At 39.2% G+C, this 23,865-nt stretch overlaps 1 protein-coding gene across 12 annotated transcripts in view; it reads left to right on the top strand.

Moving 5' to 3' along the window:
* Window positions 1-23,865, top strand: part of FREM1 (FRAS1 related extracellular matrix 1) — a 165,811-nt gene that overhangs the window by 71,316 nt on the left and 70,630 nt on the right. For all 12 annotated transcript variants that reach the window (XR_013551763.2, XM_078436796.2, XM_078436794.2 and 9 more), the window contains 6 exons: window positions 1,463-1,556; window positions 4,687-4,939; window positions 10,083-10,277; window positions 11,374-11,559; window positions 18,432-18,628; window positions 22,928-23,150. Coding sequence is in view for 11 of the 12 variants with exons in the window: in XM_078436796.2 (XP_078292922.2) it covers window positions 1,463-1,556; window positions 4,687-4,939; window positions 10,083-10,277; window positions 11,374-11,559; window positions 18,432-18,628; window positions 22,928-23,150 (1,148 nt within the window). In the remaining variant the exon portion in view is untranslated. The remainder of the gene's footprint in view (window positions 1-1,462; window positions 1,557-4,686; window positions 4,940-10,082; window positions 10,278-11,373; window positions 11,560-18,431; window positions 18,629-22,927; window positions 23,151-23,865) is intronic.

The raw sequence follows: 23,865 nt of genomic DNA, 5'->3' as shown, positions 1-23,865 counted from the left end.
TTTAGTTAAATTGTGTATTCACAGCCTCCAATATCCCGACCTCTTTCCACTACTCACTCTTATCCTCATTGAAATTTCCCTTTTTTAGACATCTCAGTTCTTAGCTAAATGTTAGAACAAGACCTCTGTTTAGGTAATTCTTACTAGGGAATGCGTGATGGATAGGAAAAAAAGTACTAATATTTGCAGCACATGTAATTCAAGGGCTCTTCTATAGACTTGGCAATTATGTTTTTTTCCTATTTAATCTTCACAGCAATAAAGCCTGATAAGGTAGATGGCTGTATTCTCATATTATAGTTGAAGAAACTAAGGCAGAAAGAGGTTGAGGTCACTCAGCTAGTATATGGAGGAGTCTGATTTTGAAAGAAGTTTTGTTTGACTCCACCACCATGCCTTTGGATGTGCGCTCCTAGATCTACCTGGCCCTGGGTTTCAGCATGATAAGATAAGATTAGTACGTTTTCACATATCTATTTTTGTTGAAATTATCAGGGAGCGTAGGAGACAGGGTGTGGAAGGGATACCGAGGGGGGGAGGTGGACCTTCTTCACCATTAGAATAGAATCCCCAATCTGAGCCCCTCGCCAGTGTATGGGTGAGACTAGTCCTGAGTTAAATATCTTTTAGTCCTGGGATTTTTTTTCATATGTAAATGTTATATATGTTCGATTTACTATTTTTATGCAACTTTTAATTTCATTTCCTAAGACTTGTTTCCTATCTTGAACAAATCATTGGAAAGCTAAAAATTTGGCTCAATTCGATAGCTGTTTAGAATTTGTGGTAAGTAATAAGTAAGTAATAGATACTTGTGGTAAGGGTCACTACAATGGCTGCAGAGTAAATGGAAAGTCTTGAATTAGACGATTCTGTTACAAAACTTGACTGAGAATTAAAGAAAAGTAGGGCCACGTCTAGACCCCTAAAAATATTTTTAAGTCTAGAGAGATTCGAAAATCTTTATGGGTTAAATGGAAGAGAGCTATTAAGTAGAAAAGGGTAAATGGCAGGAGAGAGGCAATAAGTAATTCATAGATCAGAGTTTTAGAGAAGAGCTGAACAGATCAAAAGCACAGGCAGAAAGAATAGGGGAGGAAAGGGATCATCAAAATTCACACAGTGTCCCGCTTTTACCTGTCTACTGCTGTCTCAGTAACGGCCATGGCTCCAGCTTGTTTCAGGTAAGTAAGCAGAACTACACCAGATGGTTCCCATTGCCATGGTGGCAACTTGGAGGGCTGCGTTTTGATTTGGGGGCAAATGATGAATGCATATACCACATATATGCAACTTTTGCATTCAGGGACCCTTGAGTAGTTGAGTATGTGAGTTCATGATTATGCTTTGTTTTTTGTTATTTATTGACTGTGTGGCAAAAGCCATGGACGAGCTCTTGTGTCAGGCGTCTCCTACTGTCACGGTGGCCTTGAGGGGCTAGTGGCAAATATCATCCCCACAGGTATCGACATGATGGATCTGAGATACTTCAGGATGATATATTCTTGGAGGTCACAGATGGCACGAATTCAGCAGACTTTGTTCTACGTGTTGAGGTGGGTAGAAAGTTTCCTCCCTGGTTCATATGGGAATAAAACATCCAGTTTGGAAGCCTCTGAAGAGTTCCTGATAGAACTTGAAACATGTGGACTCCAAAGCAAGGGGATACCAGCTAATGTCTGAAGGTAATAGGCAAGAGACAGCAAAGTTATATTGGTGAGATGGGCATACTGCTTTCTCTTTCCAATCCGTTTAAAGATTGAACCGTTCTGACCTCAAATCCAGATACTTAATTTAAAAACCAATTCATTCTGTGTATAAATTGATTCTAACATTTTTGAGCTTTAACACTCAGAAATATTTATATAGCACCTATCCAGGTTAGGCTAGTGTCACTGGCCTTTTCCTTCTCGAATGGAAGAAATCATGTCTTCATGTGTGTGGTGCCTCTTTGTGAATTCCTGTACTATATACTCCTTTCTCAGATCTGTTTGAAATAACTATTTTTCCCCTTTTGACAAATTATGAAAAATCTGTGCATAAAGGTTAATGGGAACCCCTGAATTTCTCTGTTGATGGACCACTTAAGTCCACAGCAAAACCCATACGATTTATAGGAATTTATAGTTAGTGACAAAGGAAGGTCTAGAGAAAGAATTACGTTCTTCATTACTTTTATCTACAAATTCTATTTCTGTTTGAATTTTGTCAGATCTTTGTGATATGAAATTATTATTAGTGGTAACAATGTGTTTGTCAGCTATTTTTACAGTTAGTAATTAAGAATGATTACATCCATCCAGTATTTTAATTTTTTTTAAGGTTTTATTTATTTTTGAGACAGAGAGAGACAGAGCATGAACGGGGGAGGGGCAGAGAGAGAGGGAGACCCAGAATCGGAAGCAGGCTCCAGGCTCTGAGCCATCAGCCCAGAGCCCGACGCGGGGCTCGAACTCACAGACCGCGAGATCGTGACCTGAGCTGAAGTCGGACGCTTAATCGACTGAGCCACCCGGGCGCCTCTCCAGTATTTTAAAGAAGTAGACAGAGAGGGAATTATCTCCATTTTATAGGCAAGGAAACTTAGGTTCAAGAAGTTTCCATGACTTGCCCCAAATCATTCATGTGACTGTGTAAATAGTCTGTTTTATTGCTACGTTTTGGACAAAAGCCCATGGCTTGTGGAAGCCAATCAGAAGTACAGGTCATTTTTGGACAATTATGGGTGATTATTTTCTGTCCAGGAAGAATGTTTTAAATTCTGTTGCCTTTGGGCTTTATTATCCATTTGAAAGCCAGGACTATTTTGTATTTTGTCAGGTGGTCATCATGGATATGTTGGTGACATTCATCAGATCGAGTCAAGAACAATAATAAAAAAGGTCTTTAATGAATCCACTCAGAGAACTTGAACAAAGATGTTGTTTCCTGATAAGCTTCGGCTCAGGTCATGATCTCACGGCTCATGAGTTTGAGCCCTGCATCCGGCTCTGGGCTGACAGCTCGGAGCCTGGAGCCTGCTTTGGATTCTGTGTCTCCCTCTCTCTTTGCCCCTCTCCCACTCACGCTCTGTCTCTCTCTCTCTCAAAAATAAATAAACATTAAAAAAACCCCAAGTACCTTCTACATGCCAGTTCCTATGCTAGATGCTTGGGGTATGATGATGAACATGGCAAAGAATGCCTCTGGACTGTTAGAGCTTATAGGCAGGAGATGAAGGCAGACATTAACGATTATCACTGAAATAATTAATTAGTTAAAAACTGGATGTATTCTACAAATAAATGGGATGCTGAAAGAGAGTAAATGGTGGAAGTCTCTCAGTGAATCTGGGTTGTTCAAGAAGTTTTCCCTGAAGAAGCCACATGCACCCTGAAGGATAGGGTAGCCAAGCAAAGCACTGGGGCAGAGCCTACCAAGTCACGGGGCAGAGAGAGCATGCAGAGATGATGCAAAGACCAGCGATGGGAGCAAAGGCACCCTCGTGCATGAAACGAGGCCTAAGGCATCCTAGGAGCAGTGCTAGGAAGCCATTGAAGGTCCCTATAAGGGGACCTGATGAAAACTACATTTTAATTTATTTATTTATTGTTTATTTATTTTGAGAGAAAGAGAGAGCACGAGCGGGAGAGAAGAGAGAGGGAGAGAGAGAGAATCCGAGGCAGGCTCTGCACTGTCAGCACAGAGCCCGAGCAGGGCTCGAACCCACAAACCATGAGATCATGATCTGAGCCAAAACCAAGAGTTGGACGCTTAACGGACTGGGCCACCCGGGAGCCCTGAAAGCCACATTTTAAAAGGAGAGAGATTTACAATCCGAAGAGAAACCAGAGTGATGAAAGCCACGTTTAAAAAAGATCACCCTGGTGGAAAGAAGGGGAGGAGGAAATGTGGCTTTGACAAGTATCGACAGGCTGGACTTGATAACTAAATGTGCACTGCACACACCAAGTTGTGACTGTGAACTTTGAGGCAGGGTGTCCTTCGTTCTGATTTAAAAGGCTTGCCTTCTCGAGTGTCTGCATCATCCTGTTAGATTCAGAGAGCCAGAGTGATCCCACATTGTTCTTCTTTCCTTTCGACTTGGAGGTTGTTGTTCACGATGATGAGAGAAAAACGTTTTGTCTAGTTGAATCCTGGGATTGATTTAATGGTTATGGAGTTTCAGAGTTAACTCAAAATGTTCGAAATGCAGCTGCTGCTTATTGTAAGTTTAGGGAAACTTCCTGGGTGGCAGGGAGTTGTTGGTGGAGGAAAGCTTTGTAATCGCCACATAATTTGAAATATAAATAACTTTGATGTGGTAAGTGTAAATGCATCAGACCACGAGGACCAAATTTCCTCTAGAATATGTGTGAATTTAACAAAAGAGGATAGGGACTTTAGTGAAGACTGCTGTGTATTACATTTATATTTTGTCTGTCTGGAGACAAATGAGAGCTTTGAGTCCCAAACCATAACCATACTCTTCCATTCCTACCTAAAATGTCTCCCATGTTGGCCATTTCTTGCAAGATGGTTCATATGGGGAAAAGACACAGGCTGCTTGGCCAAATTCCATGGCTATTGTTTCGTGTGTCTGAAAGATCGAAAATGCCTGTCATTCCGACTGTGAGCTATGGTTTGCCGGCTGGGCAATTTGTCATTGCCGCCTTTTTCTTGAAAACGTGCGTTGTTTCCCCCTAGGTATTCCCTGTAAATGATGAGCCACCACTCCTCAAGGCTGACCTCATCCCCATGATGCATTGCTCAGAGGGCGAAGAGGTGGTCATCACCTCTGAACACATTTCTGCTACTGATGTGGACGGTGATGACTCGAGACTGATGTTTGTGATCGCCCGAGCACCTCAGCACGGGCTGGTGAGGAAAGCTGGAGTCGCAGTGGATCAGTTCTCTCAGGGAGATGTCATCTCGGGGGCTGTGACATACAAACACACGGGTGAGTGACCGCACGGTGACCAGTGTGACTGGGGGGATGCAACAACTGAACGGAGTCTTAATGCCACTCCTTGCCAGGGGCTCTGATAGCCTTATAGTCTCCGTGCTTGCTCTCATTAAAAAAGAAGCAGCAGCAGAAGCAGGTGCGCCTGGGTGGCTCAGTCGGTTGAGCGTCCGACTTCGGGTCAGGTCGTGATCTCACAGTTCGTGAGTTCTAGCCCCGTGTTGGACTCTGTGCTGACAGCTGGAGCCTGGAGCCTGCTTTGGATTCTGGGTCTCCCTCTCTCTGCCCTTTCCCTGCTCATGCTCTGTCTCTCAAAAATGAATAAACGTTAAAAAAGAAATTTAAAAAGAAGCAGCAGTAAGAGCAGCTCGTATCCCATTTTTTTTTAAAGTAGAGTCACCATATTTAGAAGGATTTCTGATCTCAGTTATACGATCAATTTCAAAGAGTGGAGGAGGAGCCTGTATTATTGCTGCTTTGTTCTTGATGCTTCCAACAGACCTTCAATTCACCCTGGGGTTGTCCGCATTCCCTCTTTGGTCCATCTGTAGAAGATTTTATTTGACCATCACATCTTTGGGACCCATAAATCATAACAGAAATGCCTGAAGGAAGCTCCCTAAGAAAATTATATTATTAATTTTAAAAGTTTACTCGATCACCAGCTAGCTCCTAAGAAGTAACTTGTCTGCCTTTTGAGTTCCTGAAAAGCCAAGGTGATTTCTTACGCTTTGTGTGACACCCACAGCACTACAGACTGATGGACCCAAATTAGCGATGCGATAAACGCTTGTTTATTAGCCTCGTGCTTTCATTTCCGGCATCACATTATATTGTTACCCAGGTAGCATTTGTTCCTCATGTACAATGTTCAAATGGAGAAACTAGGAATTCAGTGGCTGCTATCTGCAAGGCATGGTGCTAGGCATTTTGGGCTACAAAGGAGTAAAATCCAGAGTCAGCTGTGAAGGACTTTTGATTTAAATAGATAGACAGACCCACTCACGTGCAAAGATGATAGTGTCACATATCGGTACCTCATTAGTCGTTGCCCCTAGCATGTCTTCTGATCTCTGGGTTGAGGGCACCTCCTCAGTAATAATACTGCATATTTCCTCTGGTTACCTTTTATCGCACTCTGCTACAATTTCATGTGTACTCATCCATACGCCCCTCTCATCTGTGGATTCCATGGGGAAGCATGATGGGTAGATAAGGCCAGGTGAGTGGTGGAGGGAATAAGAGGTATCAGGATTCAGATCATTCTCTTATTTGAAAGAACATGGGGAATACAAGCAACGCGTGGGAGTGGGAACTTGGGGTGGGGGGATTAAGATAGGTAAGGATTAATTTGGAAGTGGGGGAATATTGTGAAATAATATTTAAAAAAAAATTTTAATGTTTTATTTATTCTGGGGAGAGAGAGAGAGGGCGTGAGCAGGGCAGAGGCAGAGAGAGAGGGAGACAGAATCCGAAGCAGGCTCCAGGCTCTGAGTTGCCAGCACAGAGTCTGATGAGGGGCTCGAACTCCTGAACCATGAAATCATGACATGAGCCAAAATCAGATGCTTCGCCATCCAGGAGCCCCCAGACATCTTTTTAAAAAATGGTATCTCCTTATCTTCTTCTTTTTTTAATGTTCATTTACCTTTGAGAGAGCAAGAGAGAGAGAGAGACAGAGTACAAGCAGGGGAAAGGCAGAGAGAGAGGGAGACACAGAATCCAAAGCAAGCTCCAGGCTCTGAGCTGTCAGCACGGAGCCCGACCCAGGGCTCAAACCCACAAACCATGAGATCATGACCTGAACCAGAGTCAGGGGCTTAACAGACTGAGCTACCTGGGCACTCCTCTCCTTATCTTCTTAAGTGTGTTTAGTCTTGGGAAGGGTTTCACTGGCCATATCCTTGTCCTGGGGAACATAGTTCACATGTTCGATGTCTCTCAAGAGTCCACAGTTTCATTTTGATTTCCCCAATAGATCTCATATAGATGGGCAGAAAAGGGGCCAAAGCCCAACGTCTATTGAGTTTCACGTAATTTTAACATTTATGGCAGGCTCATGCATACATAAATGAGGGGTGCTATGAATCTGTCTTCTCTGCCAGTGCCTTGCTCTAAGTGCTGAACAACAGTTTACGTATTTATAAATCTCTTCTGGTATGATGGCCACATAAGGGACCGTGAACTAATTTTTTTTCATGAGACCTACTAGGACACTAGGCACATTACTAAAGGTAGATGTTTTTTGTTGTTGTATTGGGGTTATGTTACTAAATTAGGAGAAATACTGCCAATTCAAAAGATGGTTGATTATTTGAATGATGTTTCTTTGTAATGTTCAGCCAATTATTCAATTGGTAGTAATTTAGCACTGCGTGGGAAAGGCTACAGGACCTGAAATTTCTGTGTTCTGTGCTTGCCTCTATATGTTGATTATAAAGGCCACCTGAAGATAATCTTGTCATCAATATTATTTGCTCTCCATGAGTATAAAAATAATACTACATGCTCATTTCAAAAAACTTGGAAAGTATGGAAAAGCATAATGAAGTTTTGAAAAATCTGCTCTTTACCTCTCAGAGATGATCACTGTTAACATTTCAGTACTTTGTTTTCTTTTTTCCAATCATAATTTTTAACATAGTTGCAATCATGTGTGTGTAGTTTTATCGATTACATTTTTCATTGAGATTATCAGCTAACATGTTTATTAAAATATTTATTAAATGTTATAAAGTTATTGTAAATGTAAGTCTTAGTAATTGAATAATATCTTATGATGTAAAATTACATGATTAATTTACTATTCTCCCAACATTAAACATGAAGTCTTTAAAAAAATTTTTTTAGGGCTGCCTGGGTGGTGCAGTTAAGCATCTGGCTCTTGATCTCTGCTCAGGTCATGGTTTGTGAGTTCAAGCCCCGCATGGGGTTCTGCGCTGGTGGTAGAGAGCCTTCTTGGGATTCTGTGTCTCCTTCTCCCTGCCCCTCCCTCACTTGTGCATATTTCTCTCTTTCTCAAAATGAATAAACGGACTTAAAATGTTTTTTTGAATAATGCCACAGTTAACAGTTTGAAGTATACATCCTGTCCTTCGACTGTACTCCATTCAAAGTAGAGACTTGTCCATCCATGTTGTAGCCTTTTTTGTGCCTCGATTCTCAGCCTGCTTTTTCAGCTTTTCTGTAAATGTACCTAAGCTTCCACTATATCGAAATTACAGTTATGGAAGGTACCATGTTTCCTTTTTTTTTTTTTTTTTAAGCTCCCTACTCTTCCTAGAACGATTTTTTCCACTTCTCTTCCTGCAGGTTCTCATTCCCCCATCTCAATTCTTTGCCTCATCTGCCTGGTAAAGTAATTATCATTTAATGCGTGGTATAAAGCCAGCAGAGCCATCTGGAAAAACTTCCCTGACTTTCCTTGCCATGTGTGCCTTGCCCCCATGCTACTGTCAGCCAATACTTTCATCTTCTTGTCTCTCAGCCCTCCATACATATTCAGGCTGAGATACGTGAATTTTCCATTTAATTGGACTTAATAGTGGCGATTTCATATGGTTCCTCTTAATACATATACACATCAATGATAGTCTAACCCAACTACATTTCTTCCTCTACCATTAGATTGTGTCAGTGCCTGACCCATAAAAGGTCTTTTGACATTTGACATTCTTTTGAACTGCCTGACATTTTCCAAATGTCTGCCTGATTCTCTGCTGGAGCACCCAGCCTACTAATTATCAGATACGAGCCACTAAATATATATTTATCAAGTGAATGAAGAATAAATAAGCTTTATGCCCATTTATGTTTTTATAAATATGAATATATGAGAGGCATCTTAATTTTTGCCGCTTCTAAAGTTAAAGCTGATTATTTAATTCTAATTCTCTCAACTTCAACTCTGTTTTTTCTTCTAAGCCTAGCTGTCTCATCCTTTAATCATTTGGTGGCTCAATAATATCATCTCTTGATTTTCCTTTCATTATTTTAATCAGGTAGAATAATGCCAAGCACAGTATTGTGTAAATTTGACCAATGTGTCTTGTGAAAATAGACGATGTCCCTGATCTTTTGTGTGCCGGTCTCATTAAAACTTCCAACGCTTGCATCCCTCATGGCACTTTCAGTGTGAAGCATGAAAATTACCAAAAGCACTTCTGCAGAACTTTTCTGTCCCCTGGATAGTGAGTGCTTCTATCTTCGTGCTGTTAGTTAGTAACCCAAGAGCACATTGGCTGGTTTACTGATAAACTATCAAATCCTGACGTTTTTTTCCTTCTTTCTCCCACTGCTTACGTTGGGGGCCATTTTGTTCACCTTTCAATTTTTATTAATTTTTTATTGAGAGAGAGAGCATGCACACACGTGAGCAGGGGAGGGGCAGAAGGAGAGGGAAAGAGAGACTCTTAAGCAGGCTCCACGCCCAGTGCCCATGACCGTGAGATCATGACCTGAGCCAAAATCCAGAGTCAGATGCTTAATCAACTGAGACACCCAGGTGCCCCAAGTTGGGGCCATTTTAAATCCCATGAGCATAAGCCCTAAAGAGTAAAAGGGAAACAAAAATAAATGCCACTTCTATGCCATGTCACGTTGCTATTTTGTTAGCATAACGGGGACAATACTAAAACGACAAAAATGTGGATTATCTTTCTATTTCGCCTTCCCAGCTTCTGTTTCTCATAACTGCGGTGTGGGTGATGTGTGTTCACTTAAGGTAGTTAATGTAAATGGGAAGACAATGTACTTGGAAGGACAGGGGTGCCTTCTACTCTCCCTGAGGTGGGTCCTATCACTAAACACTTATGAAGGAAGAATGAAACCTTCCCTAGTCAAGCTTTGTGCCTCTCCCATGTTCCTTTATGAACGGTCAGACCCTTGTGAGCCCCTTTTTGCCCCTCCATATGGTGATAGAGGGCTGGCAGAGATTTCACTAGAGGCAACAGATGGGCAAGCATTTTTTCATTATTTTCACGACTATTTAATTTCCTAGTGATAAAATTGGGTTTTATATTGTAGCCACATAAGCTCCTTTCTTTGCCATTCTATGCTTGTGGAAGAGGTGTAGGTCGATTTCATCTTAGTATTCTGTGTTTTTTACAAAGTCAGGTTTCAGCGACGGTGTGTTTTCCAGGTGGTGAGATTGGCCTGGTGCCTTGTTATGATACCATTACATTGGTGGTTTCGGATGGAGAAGCTGGTCCTTATGTGAATGGCTGTTGCTACAATGGGCCTCATCCATCTGTTCCTGTTCATGAGTCCTTTCCAGTGTATGACCTCAACATCACAGTACACCCAGTGGACAACCAATCACCTTCAATTGCAATAGGTGACAATGTTTTCTTCTATTAAAGTTCTAACATCTCACCTAGTGTCATAACTGTGGTTTAGTGAAATACTATGCACTTGAATTATAGTTAAAATAAACTACAGAATTGCCTATGATAATTGCCTCAATGCAAATCTGTGGAAAACTCAAAGCGTATAAAAGATTGTAGGGCAAAGGAATTTATTTGTTTCAAAATTTAGGTAATTCTGTGTGGAGAGAGAGTGCAAGTATGTTTGTGAGTGTGTGTGTGTGTGTGTGTGTGTGTGTGTGTGTGTGTTATGGGATCAGGACAACATTGGAATCCTCAAATATTCTGGCTTTATTTCACATGGGGAAATATCATTTGTCTGCTGGAGAGAGAGTAATTTATTTTCTCCATAATAATTTCTATTAGAACAGAATGAAAATACCAGAGAGACCATTTATATACATTTAACCTTATTTGCTTTTTAGAAAGTCATCGCTTCATAGACATTATGTATATGTTCTGTTGCTTAGAAAAAAAATACGAGCATATGTATGGATGTTATTGTAATTTGCAAACTATCTCCCAAGCAATGTTCTGGAAAGGAAGCTTTATCCCTGCAGAATAATTAAGCACCAAGGCATGGAAAAAATGTTCGTTATGAGTAATTCATAATAGCTTGCAGGCAATTAACGCTCTGACAAACAGAGGTACCAACTGATCTTGAAGAGTACATAAACTACATTTAGTGGCTTATCATTAAAACAGTTTGGCAATTCTTATTTTCATTTGTCACTTCTATAGACACACAAGGGAAATCAGAGTTCCTTGAGAATGACTAAAGGGCTGTACTAGAGCATTTAGTATTTCTGCTGTCTTTCCATTATTGTCTGGCTTGCTTGTACAAGAAAAAAATATAATTCCATAAGTCAAATTAAATTCCACCCATTACCCCTGAATATTTTCACTGTAAGGAGAAATTATGCCAGAGGAAATGAACATCTCCCATGGAAGCGTATTTGCACATGGGAGGCTCCTCTGAATTGGAATTACAATCACTCCCTTTTGTCTTCACTATTCTGATTAGGGGATTTCACACTAAGTCATAATTGTGTTATTATTTGTATGCAGGTACCATGTTCGTTGTAGATGAGGGTTTCTCAGCAGCCATTACCATTAACCATTTGTCCGCCACTGACCCCGACACTGCAGCGGATGACTTGGAAGTTGTTTTGGTTTCTCTTCCCCAGTTCGGCTACCTTGAAAACACTCTTCCTTCTGCAGGTTTTGAAAAAAGCAATATGGGCATAAGCATAGGTAAGTCATGGCTTCGTGGCTAGCAGTCACTTGCCTATGTCTATGTATCTGACTCGCCAAATCATGCTTAACGACTGCGTAAGGACTTCAACATTGTTCAGAGCACTGTATACGTTCAAGGAATTATTATTATAGCTGATATTTTTGAAAATTATTGTTTTTATCTTAATTTTCTGTTTTGAATTTCCTTATGTATGGGAGTTTACTTCAAAGTAAGTGGAAATGTCACATAGGAAAACTATAAGAATACTGAAGAAGGAATGTTTTATTTAAAAAAAAATTTTTTTTTTAACGTTTATTTATTTTTGAGACAGAGAGAGACAGAGCATGAACGGGGGAGGGGCAGAGAGAGAGGGAGACACAGAATCGGAAGCAGGCTCCAGGCTCCGAGCCATCAGCCCAGAGCCCGACACGGGGCTCGAACTCACAGACCGTGAGATCGTGACCTGAGCTGAAGTCGGAGGCTCAACCGACTGAGCCACCCAGGCGCCCCGAAGAAGGAATGTTTTAAAAGACCTTCATAGCAACCCAGAATACTGTGATATCATAAATCTGGTGGAGCTCACAGGTCTCATTCTCCTAACCTTTTAGCACTTTTAAAAGACAATGGCAGAAAAGATCAGGACACGTATCATGGGTGTAACAGAGAGAGAGAGTGAGCCTGAGATGTTGAAGGTGAGGACTTTAATTTTGAAAACGGAATGTATCTCAGATATTTAAATATTTTTTTTTTAACGTTTATTTATTTTGGAGACAGAGAGAGACAGAGCATGAACGGGGGAGGGTCACAGAGAGAGGGAGACACAGAATCTGAAACAGGCTCCAGGCTCTGAGCTGTCAGCACAGAGCCCGACGCGGGGCTCGAACCCACGGACCATGAGATCATGACATGAGCCGAAGTCAGACGCTTAACCGACCGAGCCACCCAGGCGCCCCGTATCTCAGATATTTAAATAGCCTTTGTATTTCAGACAATAACAACGAAGACAAAAACATTAATAGAGTGACTGAATGGATAGAAAAAAAACAAGACCCAATACATGCCGCTTGCAAGAGGCTAAGTTCAGCTTCAAGGACACATATAGGCTCAAAATGAAGGGATGAACAAAGATATCCCATGCAAATGGAAACCAAAAGACAGCAGGGGTACTTACAACAGATAAAATAGACTTTAAATCCAAACTGTAGCAAGAGACAAAGAAGGTCACTGTAAAATGATAATAGGGTAAATTCATCAGGAGAATAGAACAATTATAAATTTATATGCATACAACGTTGGAGCACCTAAATATATTGAGCAAATACTAACAGATCTGAAGGAAGTAATGACAACAATACAATAAGAATACTTGGGTACTGAAGTCCCCCACTTTCAACAATGGATAGATCACCTGGATGAAAAATCAACAAGGACACAGTGGACTTAAACTGTACATTAGAGCAAATGAACCCAATAGACATACACAGTATATTCTATTACCCGATGTGTCACAAAACAACTCTTAGACAACTTTGAAAGACTGAAGTCATACCAAGTATCTTTTCTGACCACAATGGTATGAAATTTAAATCAGTAACAGGAGGAAAACTAGAAAATTCACAAATAAGTGTAAATTAAGACACTCCCGAACAACCAATGGTTCAAGGATGAAATTTTTAAAAAAATCCTGGGGTGTCTGTGTGGCTCGGTCAGTTACACATCTGACTCCTGATTGCAACTCAGCTTGTGATCTTACAGTTTTGTGAGCTCAAGCCCCATGACGGGCTCTGAGCACTGATTGAACCTGCTTGGGATTTTTTTTTCTCTCTCTCCCTCCCTCTCTCTCTGCCCCTCCCCCATTTGTGCTCTTTCTGTCTGTCTCAAAATAAATACATAAATAACCTTCAGAAAAAGTAAAAGTAAAAAATCCTATGATTTCTCATCACAAGGAATATTTTTTTCCTTTCTTTTCTCTCTTTTTTTTAAGGATTTTATTTTTAAGTAATCTCTACACCCCAAGTGGGGGTCGAACTTACAACCCCAAGATCAAGAGTCTCATACTGTACCAACTGAGCCAGCCAGGTGCCCCTTTTTCTTTCTTTCTGTTAAAACTGTATCTATATGAAGAGATGAATGTTAGCTGAACCTATTGAGGTAATCATTTCACAATATACGTAAATCAAACCATCGTGCTCTACACCTTAAATTTATACAGTGATGTGTGTCAATTATTTTTCCATACAACTGGAAGAAAAAGAAATTTAAAAAATCTTGAAACAAACAACAATGGAAACACAACATACCAGAATATATGAGATGCAGCGAAAGCAGTGCAAAGAAGAAAATTTATAGTGATAGGGCCTACATTAAAACATTATCTCAAATAAACAACATAACTTTATAACTCATGGAACTAGAAAAACAAGAACAAAAGAAGCCCAATTAGCAAGGGGTGCCTGGGTGGCTCAGTGGGTTGAGCGTCCGACTTCAGCTCACGTCACGATCTCGCGGTCCGTGAGTTCGAGCCCTGCGTCAGGCTCTGGGCTGATGGCCCAGAGCCTGGAGCCTGCTTCCGATTCTGTGTCTCCCTCTCTCTCTGCCCCTCCCCCGTTCATGCTCTGTCTCTCTCTGTCTCAAAAATAAATAAAAAACGTTGAAAAAAAAAATTAAAAAAAAAAAAAGAAACTAGGATATGGTCTTTTAAAAAGATAAACAAAATTGGCAAATCTTTACCTAGACTTGCCCTGAAAAAGAGAGGACTCAAAATTTGAAATGAAAGAAGAGATATTACAACTGATACCACAGTTATACAGAGGATCAGAAGAGGCTGCTAGGAACAACCATACATCAACAAATTAGACAATCTGAGAGAAATGGATAAATTCCTGGAAACATACAACTTACCAGATCTCAGTCATGATGAACTAGAAACCCTGAATAGACCTATAATAAGTAAGGAGATTTAATCAGTAATCCAAAACCTCCTGAGAAAGAAAAGACCAGGACCAGATGTTTTTGCAGGTTCTATCGAACTTTTAAAGAAGAATTAACACTATTTCTTCCTGCACTCTTGCAAAACATTGAATATGAGGAAAAACTCCCCAACTCATTTTATAAGACCAGCATTACCCTGATACCAAAGCCAGGTAAGGATACTGTAAGAAAACCATAGACCAATCCCTGAAGAATGTAGATGCAAAAATTCATCAGAAAATATTAACAAACTGAATTCAATGGTACATTAAAAGGATCGTACACCGTGATCAAGTGGGAATTCTACCTGGGATGCAAGGATGGTCAGCATATGTAAATCAATAAATGTGATACACCAAATTGATAGACTAAAAGTCTATGATCATCTCTATAGATACCGAAAAAGCATTTGACAAAATTCAACAATATTTATGATAAAAACTATCGACAAATTTGGTATCGAAGGTATATACCCCGATGTAATAAAGGTCATATATGACAAATTCACAAGTGGCAGCATACTCTAAACGGTTAAAAGCTTTGCTTCCAAGATGAGGACAAAAACAAGTATGCCCACTCTTATCATTCTTAGTCAACATAGTACTGAAAGTCCTAGCTAGGATAATGAGACAAGAAAAGGAAATAAAAGGTATCCAAGTAAGAAGGAAGAAGTAAAATTGTCTCTTTTTGCAGATTATGTGATATTACATGTAGAAATTTCTCAAGATTTTACTAAGGGGTGCCTGGGTGGCTCAGTGGATTTCAGCTCATGTCGTGATCTCACAGTTAATCATTTCAAGCCCTCTGACGGGCTCTGCATTGACAGTGTGGAGCCTGCTTGGGATTCTCTCTCTCTGTCTCTCCTTCTGCGTCTCCCCTACTCTTGCACGGGGGCTCTCTGTCTGTCTGTCTCTTTCAAAAATGAATAATTAAACTTGAAAAAATTAAAAAAAAAAAGATTTCACCAAAAAACTATTAGAACAAGTCAACAAAATAAGTCAAATTTTAGGATACAAAAACAACATTAAAAAATCGGTTGTATTTCTATATACTAATGATGAACTATTGAAAAAGCAAACAATTTCATTCACAATAGAATTGAAAACAATGAAATACTTAAGAATAAAATCAAACAAGGAAGTGAAAAATTTATATACCAAAAACTATAAGACATAGAATTGATGTCTTGATGGAAGAAATTGAAAAAGACATAAGCAAATGGAAAGATATATTCATAGATCAAAAGTGTTAATGTTGTTAAAATGTCGGTACTACCCAAAGCCATCTATAGCTTTGAAGGCAATCACTATCAAAATTTAAATGGCATTTTTCACAGAGACAGAACAAACAATCCTAAAATTTCTATGGGAGCACAAAAGACCTTGAATTCCGAAAGCAATCTTGAGAAAGAATAAAGCTGGATGCATTATGTTCTCTAATGTAAAAGTATATTGCAAAGCTATAATAATCGAAATGCTATGGTGTTAAAACAGTATGGCATAAAAATAGACATATAGATCAGTAGAACAGAATGAAAGAGCTCAGAAGTAAGTCCATGCAGGGGCACCTGGGTGGCTTAGTTGGTTAGGCATCCAACCTCGGCTCAAGTCATGATCTCATGGTTCGTGGGTTTGAGCCCTGTGTTGGGCTCTGTGCTGACAGTTCAGAGCCTGGAGCCTGCTTTGGATTCTGTATCTCCCTCTCTCTCTTCCCCTCCCCTGCTTGTGTTCTCTCTCTCTCTCAAAAATGAATAAACATAAAAAAAATTTTTTTGAAGAAGTAAGTCCATGCATATGTGGTCATTTAATTTATGACAAAGGAGCCAAGAATATACACTGAGAAAAGGACAATAAATGGTGTTGGGAAAACTGGACAGCCTCATGGAAAAGAATAAAAATGAACCACTGTCTTATGCCATGCAACAAACAAACAAACAACAACAAAAAACAAAAAACTCAAAATAGATTAAATACTTGGATGTAAAACCTTGAATCATAAAGCTCCTAGAAGGAAACATAGGTGGTAAACTCTTGACATTGATCTTGGCAGTGGTTTTTTGGATTTGACACCACAAGCAAAGGCAACAAATGCAAAAATCAAGAAAGTAAGACTACATCAAACTAAAAAGCTTCTGCAGAAGAAGCAGTCAACAAAATGGAAAGACAACCTGCAAGATGGAAGGAAATATTTATAAACCATATATCTGATAAGGGATCAATATCTAAAATGTGTAAAGGACTCACTGATCTAACTCAGCAGCAAAGAAGCCCAAACAATCTGATTTAAAAATGGACAGAAGACTTGAATAGATAGTTCTCCAAAGAAGACATACAGATGGCCAATAGGTACATGAAAAGTGCTCGACATCACCTATCGCTAGGGAAATTCCAGTCCAAACCACAATGAGATATTACTTCCCCCCTGTTAGAATAGCTCTTATCAAAAAGACAAGAGATAACAAATGCTGGTAAGGATGTGGAAAAAAGGTAACCCTTTGGGCATTGTTGGTGGGAATGTAAGTTGGTATAGCTACTGTGGAGATTCTTCACAAAATTAAAAATAGAAGTGTCATATGATCCAGCAATTCTGCTTCTAGGTATATATTCAAATGAATGAAAACAAGATATCAAAGAGATGTCTATATTCTGATGTTCATTGTGCCATTATTGACAATAGCCCAACACATGGTAACGACCTACATGTCCGTTGATGGATGAATGGATAAAGCAAACGTGATACAAATACATGATAGAATATTATTCAACCACAACAAGAAGGAAATCCTGCCATTTGCAAAAAAAAAAAAAAAAGAAAAAAAAATATATATATGGACTTTGAGAGCATTATGTTAAGTGAAATACATTAGAGAAAGACAAATACCATATGATCTCACTTATATGTGGAATCTGAGACAGTTGTACTCATAGAAACAGAGTAGAATAGTGGTTACTAGGGGCTGGAGGGTGGGACAAGTGGAGAGATGTTGGTTGAAGGGTGCAAACTTTCAGTTATAAAATGAATAATTTCCAGGGATCTAAGGTATAGCATGGTGACTCTAGTTAATACTGTATCGTATGCTTGAAAGTTGATTTGAGAGTAAAGCATAATGTTCTCACTGTAACAACAAAATGGTAATCACATGAAGTGAATGATGTGTTAACAAACATTATTGTGGTAACATTTTACAACGTAGGTGTGTACCAAATCATCACATGGGAAAACTTAAACTTATGGCGTTGTATGTCAATTATATCTCAATAAAGCTGGGGGAAAAAGATTTATTGCCCTAAAGGTACGCATTTGGCCTGTGACTTAATGCTCAACATAGAGCATTAGAGAGAGAGAGAATCCCACGAGGAACAGCGACAGGAAAGGAGAGAGAATCCTGAAGTGGGGCTTGAGCTCACTCGATGCGGGGCTCGAGTTTACCTGATGCGGGGCTCAAGCTCACCCAAAGCGGGGCTCAAGCTCATGAACCATGAGACCATGACCCAAGCTAAAGTCAGAGGCTTAATCAACTGAGCCACCCAGCACCCCGAGATAGTCTTTTTCTTATCCAAGCATAATAAGAACTGTTTATAGGAGCAGTGGTTTTAATCAAGGGAAGGTCTCTCTTAACGTTCATTCTAACCATATAAAGAATAGTCATGAAGTCCCTACACATCCTGGTTAGCAGTTATCATCTTTCTGTTCTCCATGCAGATTTTAATCCTTCCTTATGATTTATGGATATCTGTTTTTTGTTGATGGCTGACAGATATTACAGCAGCCCCCGATAGCTGATTCTTGGGTCAACTGCAATGATCTCTTACTTGCTTTTCTTTGAAATAAGCTATTGTGTTAAGGATTAAGGATCAGTAGCTTGGGAAAAAAAAAAAAAGTTTTTCTAATTTACCTGCTCCGTGTTGGTATGCTCTAGCTTCGTTCCAGTGGAAAGACATGAAGGCTTTACACATTAACTATGTGCAATCCAGACATCTGAGGGTGGAACCGACGGCTGACCAGTTCATGGTGTATGTCACAGATGGGAAGCAACGTTCCTTGGAGATACCGTTTCACGTTATAATCAACCCCACAAATGATGAAGCTCCTGACTTTGTAGTGCAGAATATTACTGTAAGAAAGATACCAGAATTTTCCATTTCTTTTTTTTTTTAATCATTTTCTGATTTTATTTTCACCTAGCTCATTTACATTGGTCCAGGTGTCCTTAATACATTAAGTTGACTAGAAATGGGGAGAACACTAACTAGATTATATAATGCAATTACTTGAAAAACATGGGTCTAATAATAATGATGGTGATGATAGTAATAATTGCTAACATACAGAATTGCATCGATGCGATTACAGTTGCATATATATTATATATGATATAATATATAATATTATATATATATATATATATATATATATATATATATATATATATATATGTTAGATGGAGTTCTTACTGGGTTGTAGGTACTATTTCAAGTCCTTTACATGTGTTCATATTGAATACTCACAGTAGGCTTTTAGGGTGATGCTATTGTTATTGCTATTGAGTAACTGAAAAAAATGAGGCATAAAGAGGTTAGCTTAGTGGCCCAAGATCCCAGGGCTTAGAAATAAGTGGCATAAGGAGTGGTACATGGGAAATTTGCACCCAGGCAGTTTGATTTCCATAGCATGTCCTCTTAACTAATACTGTAATGACAAGGACTCTTAATTCACATATATTAAGGCATCTTTTTATATAACTATTTATAAAAGTATATGAAATGAAAAAACTATAATTTGAATCATGCTTTTTATGTAGTTTAAAAAATATTTTTATGTGAAAATGTTTGTTAGTTTTATTTAAAAATTCAGATATATAGTTAAAATGGCCATGATATCACTCCACAGATAACACCTCTTGTCTTTAAAAACATGATAATTAAAATATATACTTATACAAGTTAGAATATTGAGAAATATACACAATGAAATATGAAATGTGAATTCATAAAATATGACAGTCTCTCTCTTCAACAGCCCCTACCCAAAGTCACTCCCCATTGACTGCATTTTTAGTAATCCCTCAAAAATAATTTGTGCACATGCCAGTGATGTGTGTGTATGTATGTATATATATAATATATGTGCAATTTTTCTATATGTTTTACTTATAAATCAGGGATCGTATTATACCTACAAATCTCTACTTTAAAAAAACCTACTTATGTATATTGGGAAACTTTTCATATTAGCATATAATCTTTTAAAACAATTCTATTATTTATATATGATTGTTTAATTCAGACATACCTATAGCAAATCTTGATTAAATGGATGAGCACAGGCTTTGAAATAAGACGGACTTGGGTGTTGCTGTTTACTAGTTGTGGGGTTATGGACAAGTTATTTTTTCTTTATGCTTCACTTTCCTTATCTGCAAAATGTGCATCAAATCCTTAAGGGGTAGCCATGATGATCAAGGTGGCCAGGCACATACTAGACCCTTAGTAAACAGGTGCCATTTATATTATTGTTATTATGTTTGTCATCTTTTTTTCAGACATTTCCCAAAGCACATATGATCTATTTTGAAACCATTATCTAGCCTTATTTGTCACTAAAAATTATCAAATTCTGAATACAAAAGTCTTTATTTGATATGCATTTTCTTTTTTTTTTTTTTTACATTTATTTATTTTTGAGAGAGAGAGAGAGACAGAGCACAAGTGGGGGAGGGGCAGAGAGAGAGAGGGAGACACAGAATCCGTAGCAGACTCCGGGCTCTGAGCTGTAAGCACAGAGCCCGACGCGGGGCTCGAAATCACAAACCATGAGATCATGACCTGAACCAAAGTTGGACGCTTAACCAGTGGAGCCACCCAGGTGCCCCATGGATATGAATTTTCTAGTGATTGTTCACAGTATATGAGAGTCACCTCACAATGAGATTTGGGAGCCAGCTCCTGTCCTGCCTCTTCTATTGGCCCATGGGTTTCTCTGGAGAGTACTTCGGTAATTGAGAGAGAGGAAAAACTGTATAAATGATTCCTTCTGTACTTAACTCTATTGTTTTGTATCTATCTAGGGTTGGAGTTTCTGAAATAATTAAGCCATTGGGAAATTGTCCCTTGCTCTTCTCCAAAGTAATCATGCTTCTTACCTGTGCACTCCTTAGAGAAGCTGTTGAAGAGTAACAAATACAGACCTCCATTGTTATTGGCAAAGCTGGCTTTAAGCTTCAAGTGATTTTGGTTTTTTTTTTAAATTTTTTTTAATGTTTATTTATTTTTGAGAGAGAGACAGAGAGAGACAGAGCGTGAGAGGGGGAGGGGCAGAAAGAGAGGGAGTCACAGAATCCGAAGCAGGCTTCAGGCTCTGAGCTGTCAGCACAGAGCCCGACACAGGGCTCGAACTCACGGGCTGCGAGATCATGACCAGAGCTGAAGTTAGACGCTTAACCGACTGAGCCACCGAGGCACCCCCAAGTGATTTTTTAAAATAGTCATATTTATTTTGCTTTCTTGTGGAAAAGTATTTCTCTTGTAGACAGTCAAGCTTGATCAAGTCAGGATGCAACTTGCACAAAAAAATGAGGTTTTAGTTTAAGATATTATAATCCATTTCAAACTGCTCTGCAAGTAAGCTTCTGCATTTTGTGTATATTGATCTAAACCTTTTATTTACAATCTCAGTCAATGAAGTGTACAAAAAGGAATCCCAAATGTTTTCAATGGAATTTTTCAGTCATGTTGTAAAGTAATTTATCATTTTATAAATGAGAAAGGTTGCCATATAGTGAGTCCAACAGTCTTAAGCTTTATGAAGAAGGGTAATTAGAACATATTTTAGGTTGCTTTATTAAAATTCTTGGAGAAAAACACAAGTTATCATGAAAGATAATTTCATAATTATATCATTGCACATTAAATTATGATGCCATCTTAGTCCTTAATAAGTAAGACCAGGGGTGCCTGGGTGGCTCAGTCACTTGAGTGTCCAACTCTTGATTTGGGCTCATGGCATAATCCCAGGGTCATGGGATCGAGCCCCACGTTGGGCTCCACACTGAGCATGGAGCCTGCTTTAGATTCTGTCCCTTTCTCTCTCCCTCTCTCTCTCTAAAATAATCAAATCAAATAAAAAATAAAATAAAATAATGTAAGGCCAGATACAAAAAAATCAGCATCATTTTAGCCCAAGTATCAGAATGGCAAGTGATTCTTCTTCATCCAAGTGCCGTGGAGACTTGTGGCAGGAAGGCTCTCTCAGTAAGAGAGGCTGAAGAGAAAGGACATTTTCACAAACCTAAGCCATATGTATCCTTCATGGCTAACATGCCCACCCAGCCATGAAGACATTCCTGGTCTCCTCCACCCTTTTATACTTCTTGTTTAACCATGTTTAGTAACACTAGATATTTTCTTCCTTGCAGTATAGTTATGGATGGAGCAGCCTTCACAGTCTCATCTACCTTTAATTTTTTAGCATATTCATATCCTCACAGCATGAAGCACAGTGCATCGCAGATTCCCGATAGACTTCTGTTAAATGTATATGTTCTTCATATTTATAGCTTGCTTTATTTCAAAATAGGGAACAAATATTTCTTTTTTCTCTTTATTCTCACTATGGGATGGGAAAAAGATCAAGACAGCTAAGTACCATGTCAAGTTCTAAATGGCTGCATCCTACCTGAAATGAAAAACACTCAGTTCTCTTTGTCCTTAAAGAATGATTAAACCTGAAGTGGGAGGTGGGGGTGGGGGAGGGAGTTCAGGAAAATTAGAGGCATGAGGATTGGGGAGAGAGGAGGGACCCAGAATTAAAATAAACACCATTATGCTTCCAGAAGCATCCTTCTCAATTGTTGTTGATTGCAATTGAAATACAGAAGGTCTTCCCACAATGACCAAAATCAGAAACCTAGCCCCCCCACCCCCGTGTGAATAGCTGATATTTGTACTGTTTCTAAAGCAGAAACTTAAGAAATATGAAAGCAACGAGGTCCAGGAGGTGAAAATAACAGATTAGGTTCTGAAGGTGAAGGGTCTACAGTTACTTTTACAACTGAACTCTGTAAATTCCAGAAAGCAAACATTCCTTTGATTGCTTTTTCCCTGACCTTTGAATTATGCGGGGAAAAATTGTGTGTGTGTGTGTGTGTGTGTGTGTGTGTGTATCCTCTGTCCTTTATGGAAATGAATAAAATGCTTTGAAGTAAGTCTTCAGAGAAAACCGGAGAGGGATTAATAAATGTATTCTTTTCTTCCAAAGTCATGTTACACAAGCCATTTCTTTTTAGGACTCATTACACACAAATTTCGTAGAAATTTTTCAATAGAATATCTTAAAATTAGTTCTTTTGGGCAATTTCCTAGCAGAAAGACAAATTTTATTTCTACACAACTGAGCTTTTGACTTGTTTTTGTTCAGGTGTGTGAGGGTCAGAGGAAAGAGTTGGATACCTCCATCATCAATGCTGCTGATCTAGACGTTCCCAAGGACTCCTTGCTGTTCAGCATCACTCATAAACCACTCCATGGCTTCCTCACCAACGGGATGCTTAGCAAAGAGTTTCCTCCAAATAAGCAGCCTGCCAACCCCAGCCAGAGGCATGAACTTATTCACAGCTTTTCCTTGGAACTTCTCAAGAATGGTATATCACGTTCCACTTCGTTTCATTTGTTCTTGTTGATTTCCTAATTTAGCCCAGAAAAGATAATAATAACTCACAGGAATAAGAAGTGAAGAAATGGCCTTCAACTACTGTATTCATTTATCTCTCAAGGGTTTTCTCTGGGCTCTGGATTAATGTAGGGCATGAAGCCTCGGCTAGAGAGAATGGGTAGTTGAAAAGGAAATAAAAATGTCTTCTTTCACTTTGGGAGCATCAATAAAAATGATACTTGTGATTTGGGGTATTTTAGCTCCAACTTTTTCATGTCATAATGAAAAATTCCTTTTTAAAACTACTGAGATCATGGACCTAAATTTGAAGAGATTTGTCTGCCAAAATTTCTATGTTTGAAACGAATATAGAACCACATATAATAACTCATTATTCTCCGTGGAGATAATTTGTTCTTTAAGGAAATGACACGTTGGAATAGCAGCCTGAATTATTTTTTAATTGCTCTTTCTAAAAAATCAATTTTATCCCATTTTCCGAATATAAACACACTTTTGAATATTGGAGAAAAGGATGGTTCTAGAATCACTGCCTATTCTCACTCTCCTTCCTGCCTTCACATATCGTTTCCCCAACCTGAACCCCCTTTGCTGGGCTAGCCAACACTGTGCCTTCAGAACCAGGTGACCTCTGACCTCCCCGTGGAGCGCCCCCTCCAGGACTCCAAACTCTTCCCTTCCTG

The sequence above is a fragment of the Panthera onca genome, chromosome D4 (assembly GCF_046562875.1).
Source record: "Panthera onca isolate mPanOnc1 chromosome D4, mPanOnc1 haplotype 2, whole genome shotgun sequence".
Lineage (NCBI taxonomy): Eukaryota > Metazoa > Chordata > Mammalia > Carnivora > Felidae > Panthera > Panthera onca.
Note: the sequence above shows the minus strand (reverse complement) of the source record. Positions and strands in the feature narration are given on the sequence as shown.